Source organism: Salvelinus fontinalis, chromosome 6, assembly GCF_029448725.1.
Source record: "Salvelinus fontinalis isolate EN_2023a chromosome 6, ASM2944872v1, whole genome shotgun sequence".
NCBI lineage: Eukaryota > Metazoa > Chordata > Actinopteri > Salmoniformes > Salmonidae > Salvelinus > Salvelinus fontinalis.
In genome coordinates, this window is record NC_074670.1 from 31,641,020 (window position 1) to 31,650,762 (window position 9,743).

A 9,743-nucleotide genomic window follows, 5' to 3' on the forward strand; every position below is an offset into this window, starting at 1 on the left:
TAACTATGCTTAATCATAAAATAAATCTTAATGGACTAAGTCAGATTCACTCCAAATGTGGCCACACTATACCAGTAGGTGCATTTTAGCACTAATATGCTAAAAAATACTTTTTTATTTTTATTTTCATGAACCAGATTTTACGTGTCCATTTTAACCACTGTAAATCCACTCCGCAGTGGCCTATCAACTTGAAAATTGTAATCGCTATCATGGACTTCCCTAAGATGAAACACACTGTATTTGGTATTGATATCTCAAAAAACAAGGAAACTATTGACTTATTATTTGCATATGTAACGCTTATGTAACGCTAATACATTACATCAGTCCTCAATGGGTTAGAATTGTTGTTGTTGTTGCTGCATTCATATGGCTGCACTGTACCAATAGACGCACGTTAGCACATATGCGAATGCTAAAAATCCTTTAAAAATCTTAAGAACCATAAATCAGATTGACTCCAGATTTGGTATATAGACGGGTTGGAGGTTTAGCAACAAAACGGACACATACACTGCTATGGGGCAAAACAGACTGGGTTGGCTTAGATTGTCGACAACATGTAAACTATATTTCTTATCCAATGTTTAGTCTCAGTTGTTGGTTAGCTAGCTAGTCAATTTTAGCCATATTAGTATTGACTTGAAGTCAGTCTAAACACCTCAAGACATGGTATCAAGAACAATATTAAACTAGCTGAAACGAGCACTTACGATTCCCCACATGGCAGTTTCTTGACATTGTTGGTAGCTATCTGGCCATCCAGAATCACAACTTAAGCTTCTGCCCCATTGATGCGTGCACATGGGTTAGCTGACAACGTCACAAACTATCTAATGAATTAGCCTCTAATGAATTTGAGAATGATTAGTTGCTGCATTCAAAGTCGACTACATGGCCCTTATAGCCCTGGTGTGATAAGAACTGAACCGATGAACATGGGGCCATGAAATTTGGTATGTTAACCTTATGTATATGTCCTTATAAGTTGTGTGAATATAAAGTCAGATCAGCCCTACTACTGAGTATAAATGAGACTCAGGTCCACCCCAAAAAATTCAGAAAAACGTGAGCTTTACACTTCTGTTTTGTTCCCAGGGGATGTTCAACACCGTGCTGGAGGTGGCGAAATTCGAAGGGGCTTCCATCCGAACTGTCAGTGGGGTCAGAGGTCAAATTAAGAAGGCCCTGTCAACACCGGCGGGAGCCTACAGAGCCACGTTCGAAGACAGGCTGCTGATGAGTGGTGAGCAACTGGCGCAGTCAAGAGCATTTCATATTCCCAAAAACAACCCGTAGCCCCCTCACCCTACCCTCTATGCGCTTGTGGAGATCTGAAGGCTTGGATAGGCGAAAGTAATATGGTGAAAATTCCAGTAGTAGCAGGATTTACACAATTTGACAAACGTATGTATTGCCTGCAGCAGATTGCTCCTACTGTTTTGGTTGCACATTTCATGGGAACTTCTTATGGCCGTTACAGTAATTTGCACGGAATACTGCCTTTATATTCCTAGCTAGTACTTCTGGGTGTGTTTACACATTGCGTCCCTGTGCTCCTGTTACATGTTGTTCATTACTCTTGTGTGTAGATATTGGTTACCTGTGCTCCTGGTATATGTTATTTAGGGTTGTCCCCGACTAAAAAAATATATTGGTAGACCAAAAGTCGTCCGTTCTTTTCACCAATCGATTGGTCAAAATTTGAAACCGTGTATTTTTCCATATATAGACACACCCTATATGCTTTTATTAAAATCAACTATATGCATTGAGCTCGTCTGATGCTTTAAACTCACTGTTTGATGAAATAAGACACATGACTCGAGGGAGCCAGAGATCAAGATAACCAGAAGAAAAAACCTTAACCTGACCATCCTCCTCCCGCTCCTACTGGCTTTTACAGATCCTGCTGTTACTCATCTGAAGTTGCCGGTAATGGGCTGTACGAGGAGTTAGCAAACTTTCATGTGGAATGCAAATGTATCATACCATTTCTACTGATCTGCATGCCAGTTATGGTTTTCATATGTACATTTTCGTGGAACAGTTTCATTTTATTTATAATGTCTTCGTATCTCTAAATCATTGTCATGTGGTTAATCAAAATTCTATCCAAATGAAAATTATGAACCTAAAAAGTAACTTCTGCCATTGAAAATTATGTAAAAATAGCCTATAAAGGCAATAAATAAAAACCTTGCAGCCTGCAGGTAGAAAATAATCCTGATAAAAATAAATATCCTATAAATCACATTGGCTACACGTGGCCTTTCTGCAACAAACTTGAAACATTGTATTAAGTTAGGTCCGGCCTGACGTGCCTTGCAATTTTGTATAAAATATTCTGGGCCCAGAGGCCGTGTCTAGACTTGACAGTTCACGCAGCTTCAGTATTCTGATCATAGAGTTCTGTTCACGGAATTCCGTACGCGTGCATCTACGCCTACGTTTAAACGTGTCTGGATTCCCTATTCCCGCGCTATATTCAAATGCCAGTATGCATTCTAAAAACGGTGAAATATGGTAGCACAACAACTGATGGCAGTAGATAACTACTGTAGCTAACAAGCAATGCTAAAGGGATTGCAAACGGGTTAGCATAACTCTAGGCCAAATTTTTTTTGTTACAAATATTAGCTAGCTGGCTAGTATTTGAGGCCAGCAAACACGTTACTCACACACTAGGAACGTATTTACTCCAACGTTATAATGAAAAGGTGCCTCGGTCCCAGAACAAAAGTATTCTTGAGACTGTACCCACTGTATGAGCTTGCCGTAGCCTGATTGCATCCAGACTGAGGAGAAATCTGCACACAATGCAGCCTGACCACCTTCTGAAGTGGTCAGTTTGATCTGAACACAAAGCAACTTTTGTGCATCTAGACCAGTCTTCTCAATGTGGTCTTTTGTATTCTGATGGCAGAAGTCAAATGTACGTGTCAAGTGTAGACAGGACCAGAGTTTCCCGCGCTAGTGAGCTCAGCACAGGAATTCTCATTCTCAATGGATGTAAAAACAGACTTTGTTTGAGGTGAAGAAAACATTACTTTGAGACGCTCCACAGCTCATTAGTGGTGGTGCGTTAAGCCAATCAGAAATTCTATCAGATCCCCAAATGGGCACATTTATGATCAGGCCAGGTAGCCAATACGCCTACATCTATGCGTAATCAGGTGCGCATCCTTACTCAACATTGACAGGAGCGCTCCAAACAAAAGACAATGACTAAATTGACAACTCAAAAATGGAATGAAATAAACCAAAACTTGTTTCTCAAGTGTAGCAAAGGTTGTGCACTCTGCAAACGATTAGTCTCGCCCTCCACAATGGACTAGTTCACGGAGAAATATATATATTTGCTACTGTTCGACTAAAAACAATCTTTGTCGACCTACCGCCTATCGGCCAAACAATCGACCAGTCGAATAATTGGGGTCAGCCATAATGTTAATAATTACTCTTGTTCATGTGTGTAGACATAGTGTTCCTGCGCTCCTGGTACCCGGTGTCAGTCCCTCAGCTCTACAACCCCGTGACCTCCCTGCTGATGCCAGCGGGCCAGAAGGACAGTTGGTCGGGCATGAGGACGGTGGGCCAGCTGAAACACGACCTGGGGGTCCGCAACAAGCCCAACACAGACTCACTGTACAAGGTAAGGCCAGACCGATGAGGTGGCAGCCAGAATACATAGAGAAAAATGTCCACTCACTGTTTTGCTGCTTCCAAACATGACCCTAATTCTGAACCTAACCGTAACCCTAGCAAACAGTTGCATATCAACAGATAGTTTGGCCATCTGTAGATGATCGATAGGGGACTATCCAAATAAAGTGTGACCTGATCTTTTGACGAAGCTCAATTTATTAAATATGGAGGCAGTTAGACTATCAACCGTTTATTGTTCACAAAAGGGGTGTTTTAACGTAAGACATTTGGTAAGTAAAAATGGCGCATAGCAAAACATAACACCACACAGATTCATTTATGGGTACATTTCCTACTTCCTGCCAATCCGAGAAGCATCCAGCTGCCGGGTCTAAAAATCTCAAAAGTCATGTGCGTGCGTCTCAGATGGTGTTTTTGCATCTCAGATGGGATGTGTGCAGTGCATTAACACCCTGGACCAGAGCTATACTATATCACTAGCTCTGGACCAGGATGTTAGTGCACTGCACACATATCAGTCTGCACATTAGCTCTGGTCCAGGACGGTAGTGCGCTGCACACATATCAGTCTGCACATTAGCTCTGGTCCAGGACGGTGGTGCGCTGCACACATATCAGTCTGCACATTAGCTCTGGTCCAGGATGTTAGTGCGCTGCACACATATCAGTCTTCACATTAGCTCTGGTCCAGGACGGTAGTGCGCTGCACACATATCAGTCTGCACATTAGCTCTGGTCCAGGACGGTGGTGCGCTGCACACATATCAGTCTGCACATTAGCTCTGGTCCAGGATGTTAGTGCGCTGCACACATATCAGTCTGCACATTAGCTCTGGTCCAGGACGGTAGTGCGCTGCACACATATCAGTCTGCACATTAGCTCTGGTCCAGGATGTTAGTGCGCTGCACACATATCAGTCTGCACATTAGCTCTGGTCCAGGACGGTAGTGCGCTGCACACATATCAGTCTGCACATTAGCTCTGGTCCAGGACGGTGGTGCGCTGCACACATATCAGTCTGCACATTAGCTCTGGTCCAGGACGGTAGTGCGCTGCACACATATCAGTCTGTACATTAGCTCTGGTCCAGGACGGTAGTGCGCTGCACACATATCAGTCTGCACATTAGCTCTGGTCCAGGACGTTAGTGTGCTGCACACATATCAGTCTGCACATTAGCTCTGGTCCAGGACGGTAGTGTGCTGCACACATATCAGTCTGCACATTAGCTCTGGTCCAGGACGTTAGTGTGCTGCACACATATCAGTCTGCACATTAGCTCTGGTCCAGGACGGTAGTGTCCTGCACACATATCATCTGAGCCACTACGTATCGTAGTGGCCGACGTTGGGAAAGTGTTAGGATTAATTTAGTTTTATAATACGTTTTGGATACAATGTTAATTTCCTAGTTGTAGTGATTTTTCACCGAAAATGTACAACCAAGCAACCACTGTTGCTTGTGCTTTAGCTGTCACCTTGATATATTGGCTACGCTAGCTAGCTGACTACTTCCCTCGCTGTAAGGTTAAAGGATCTATGGGAAAGCTGTGCTCGGCAGGCGGGGGCGAAGGACACTGTCCCGATGTTGTGAAACACCTGCTTGCCATGCGTTCTCTCCCCACTAGACTATCACGCGGTGACATCCAGGTGGTTACCAATATAAGTTATTTCTCATAAAGGCTGCTATCCTACTTGGAATAAAAAAACATGGAGCAAAACATTTGGCTACGTTAGCTAACACCAGCAACACTGATACAGCTGCCCAGTGGGAGGCACCTCTGTTTGGCAGGCACCGATACAACACCGGTGCACTGGTCATTCGGTGCACAGGCTTGTTGTCGTGCATCCCAAGGCATGTCACTGACATCCATGGTGACCAATATTACAAGTTTATTTCTCGCTCGCCCATTAGAATAAACATATCTAACTAGCGCCCAGCATTTAATGTCTGTTTTACAAATGTGAAACCGGAGGCAAATTTTCCACATTGCGTGGACAGTAAAGTTAGTCTAAATCTAATTTCACCACCCGTGCTGTTGGTGGCGTTTACGCTCCATCTTCTCTGGCACCATTTGACATCCGTCCTCAGCTCCAATGTCTCACAGCGTCTGTAGTATGAAAAGGTATCTGCTGAAGCAAGACTATTGGCCTGATTGGATTCTGAACCTCTGACCTAACCCTTGACCCTTTCTCCCCCCTTGGCAGCCGGTTGTGCGAGCGCAGCGCCACTTCAACAAGCTGCACATCCCCAGGGAGCTGCAGAAGGCATTGCCCTTCAAGAGCAAGCCCAAACAGGACCAGCCCAAGGGCAAGACGCCCAAGGACCTCCAGAGGCCCGCTGTCATACGGGAGCCCCACGAGAGGAAGGTAAGGGTCTCCTTACGGAAACGATAATGAAAAATCCCATGATGTTTGTCAGATTTACTCATTCTTTTTATCTCTGATGTACTAATATGCTGTGAAAGCGAAACCGGACTGGCCAAGGTGCAGGCTTTTGTTCTAGCCCAGCACTAACACATTTGAGTCAACAAATGGTGGTCTACGTGATCTAAATCTGTGTAAAAGCTGGGCTGTAACAAAAGCCTACACACTAATAACTATATATATGAATGGACAAAGCCATTGATCACGGTACGCCATTCATTCCTGTGAAGACTCCATAGCACATTGAAGCCAAATTTAAGTAGGTTAAGTGAAGTTACAGGCTCAGTGCTGCTCCCTCATTGAGTAACTCCAGTTGAAGGACGACCCGGGTACTGCAGGCTGCCATTAGCAACTAATTATCCTTAACTTCTGTGTGATATTTTAAAATAGTTTCAAGGACATACAACTGGTGTATTAAAGTAATTATTGGTACCATGATTGTCTTAGAATTTTTTTTTTTTACAGTAAGATGGACCACGAAGACTGCCATTTTTTCATTCACTATAATGGATGGTCCTGTTTTCTGCCAACAATGCCTGCAGTACCGCGATCAGCCTTGAACATTTGTGGCTTCAATGACTGCCCCTGACACACACGAATGACACTGCATTTAAAATCTGAGCATGTTCCCTCTCTTGTTCACCAGATGGCGGCGCTGCTCAACGCGCTGAGCACGGTGCACAACTACAAGAGCAAGAAAGCGCACGTGGCGCAGCACGCTAAGCACAAGGACTTCCTGCGGCAGCGGGACAAGGCGGAGGAGGACAAGCTCAAGAGGCAGAAAGAGGCGAAGAAGAAGCTTTACCGTATGATGGGCCAGAAGGAGAAGAAGAGTCAGAGGTCCAGTCTGAAAGGGGCACCGCAGGATGACTGATTTTTAAATCAATATGACTCTAAAAGACCAGTGTAATAACTTTTTGGCCTTCCAATGGAATGGAATAATCCTCTGTTTAAGCATAATCTGTTGGGCTGCAGTGGAGTAGGTTGAAATTGCCCCTAGATGCTGATCTTGGGTCAGTTTAGCATTTTCCCCGCTGATGGTTAAAGTGATACATTGGGATTTTAGCAATTAAGCCTTTTGTCTACTTCCCTAGTCAGAGAAACTCATTCATGGATACCATTTTTATGTCTCTGCATCCAGTGTGAAGGAAGGATTGGGGGAGGGGAAGCTGATCCTAGATCTGTACCGAGGGTAATCTTCACCCAGAGCGTCTTCAGTACTGGGGTTGGAGTGTAAATGCAAGGAATGGATGAACATCCTTCTTCAGCTTCTGTAGCCTGGTTGTGTAATGTGGTTTTTCAATGCCAGTTATTGACACCTCATTTCAAGTGGTTCCATAGAGGAACCAGAAAGAACTGTATATTAGTCATATCTCTACCACTCGTCTAGCTTCAATCGTGTGGTGTTTTAATAAAAAATATTACAAAAATAGTACATTGTGAGTGCCTTAACTCTAAAAGAGCATAAAAGTAAAGTAAGTGTAATTCTATAATATATTTTGATCGAGTAGAAGTTTCATAATGGTTAGGTTGTTACAAATGCACTGATAAATGAAAGCACATGGCATTTCAGAAACTTTGAAGTTGTGCCTGTCACAGCGAACTCATCATGGATATAACCCGTTTTAGCATGGACATTGCCATTGAGGACTACCACCATTTTAAAGTAGTCAACTGGGTGGGATTCCTGAGTTGGGAGCAATCCGCCAATGAAGAAAAATGTACTACTTTAAAATGGAGATGGCCACAATGGCGCTGCCCATGCAGTCAGACGCTATAGAGCCCCACAGCTGAGGTCTCATAATACCTTAGTGGTCAAACAGGGAAATCCCAACATTTCCACCATGAATTTTTCCCATAAGGAATTTTAGAAACACTTAAAATAAGGGCGATGTTTCGTGTAGGCTTAACCTGGTCGGACGTTTTGATATCATGCAAGGTGATTTAACAATATATTCGGCTCTATTTACGCATTCTAAAATTCTATTTAGACATCATGCAAGACTACAAATCCCTGCAAGATCCTGCACGTCATCTCTAGCTGACACCTTTGCTAACAGGTATTGTGTCAATTTAAAACTTGCACAAGACAGCTCACAGAAGTGTCAATTGTAAAGACATTTATTCATTACTAAATTTAGCTAACATTAGATAGTTAATCCAGTGTGGAAAGTTGCTAATATTAGATAGTTAATCCAGAGATTCTTACCTTTGCCACTATTCGGCAGTCTCGTTCAGATCAGCGTGGCATTTGTAGTTATTTATTTTTTATTTATTTTTATTTTACCGTTATTTTACCAGGTAAGTTGACTGAGAACACGTTCTCATTTGCAGCAACGACCTGGGGAATAGTTACAGGGGAGAGGAGGGGGATGAATGAGCCAATTGTAAACTGAATTTATGATGGCCACATTAGCGTTTAATTTCTAGGGGTTAAATATAGGCAAATATATTGATAAAAGCCATCTTGTCCTAGACTAGAGAGATCTAAATGGTTATCAAAATGACACTCCAGGATAAACCAACATGAAACACGGCCCTTATTATTTTCTAAAAACCCTATGGGGAAAAATGAATGGTCGAAAAGCGATTGGAACCATTTCCTTGTTTGACCGCTAGGTTTTATGGGTATGAAGACTCAACCTGTGGTACTTTAACGTTAGATAGAAAAATGAGCCCTCTGTCTCTATGGCCGGTTGTCACACATCTGCCCTCTCATTGGCTAGAATGGTCCCACCTGATCTCGCCTCCTCCCACCTGCCTTCCATCTTTGAGAACATGTATTTTCATTGTTAGTGGTCACTCGAATATAGATTAACACAGGCTAAGGAGATCTTACACGTTTTTGTTCTGAGATAGTCAGTTAACATGACCTTAATGAATGCCTTTTGTGCTTGTTGTGATTACATGAATGCTTCAAAGTTCAAAAAGTGACGTTATCAGATGAACATGATCTCATAGAATAAAACTTGTAAAATCTAAGCCTGTGTTTACGATACTTTTTCACTGTTTATCTAAAAAAAAATACTTTAATTTCCCCATAGGCTTTGGCCAACGAGCCATGCCGGAGTTGGTGCCTATAAAAAGACGCCATTACTATTGTGCTCTATACAACAGCTGATCCAAAGGGGGTGTGGCATATGTCAACTCTTCTGCAGTGGGAAACACTTGGGGACTCCCTAAAAACGCGCCACTTCGATGCAGGTTAGGAGAGCATTTTTACTAACCCTTTCCCTAAACTTACTAGGTAATGCGAATTAGGTTAAGGTTAGGGATAATCCTCTCCTAACATGCTACGAAAAGTCACTTTTGGTCATAGCTGAATCGAAGTGGGGTGTTTTTAGGGGATCTCGTGTGCAACCGCTGGTTACAATATGTCGCTAACTACAGTTATTTTGGCTGGATCTGACTCCATCTCATCTGCACTGATATGAAAATTTCAAATAGGTGAAAGTACTATTGTGGGTCGCTATCAGGGAAATGCCTTAAACTATCCAGCACATATTTTACATCCGTGCAGATAAAGGAAAGAGAAATACACTTCACACTGTGGTACTACATTTTGGTTGTCTGTTTTCGTTAACTTGTCTCCATAGAGAAAGCATTGTGAATGTGTCATTCTTTGTGGTAAATAATATGGATAC

At 42.8% G+C, this 9,743-nt stretch overlaps 1 protein-coding gene across 2 annotated transcripts in view; it reads left to right on the top strand.

The window, feature by feature from the left end:
- The window catches only part of bms1 (BMS1 ribosome biogenesis factor), a 50,143-nt gene extending 42,612 nt beyond the window's left edge, over positions 1–7,531 (top strand). For both annotated transcript variants that reach the window (XM_055926156.1, XM_055926157.1), the window contains 4 exons: positions 1,102–1,249; positions 3,483–3,658; positions 5,881–6,042; positions 6,746–7,531. In XM_055926156.1, the coding sequence (XP_055782131.1) occupies positions 1,102–1,249; positions 3,483–3,658; positions 5,881–6,042; positions 6,746–6,973 (714 nt within the window). In that variant the 3' untranslated portion in view covers positions 6,974–7,531. The remainder of the gene's footprint in view (positions 1–1,101; positions 1,250–3,482; positions 3,659–5,880; positions 6,043–6,745) is intronic.
- The last annotated feature ends 2,212 nt before the right edge of the window (positions 7,532–9,743 follow it).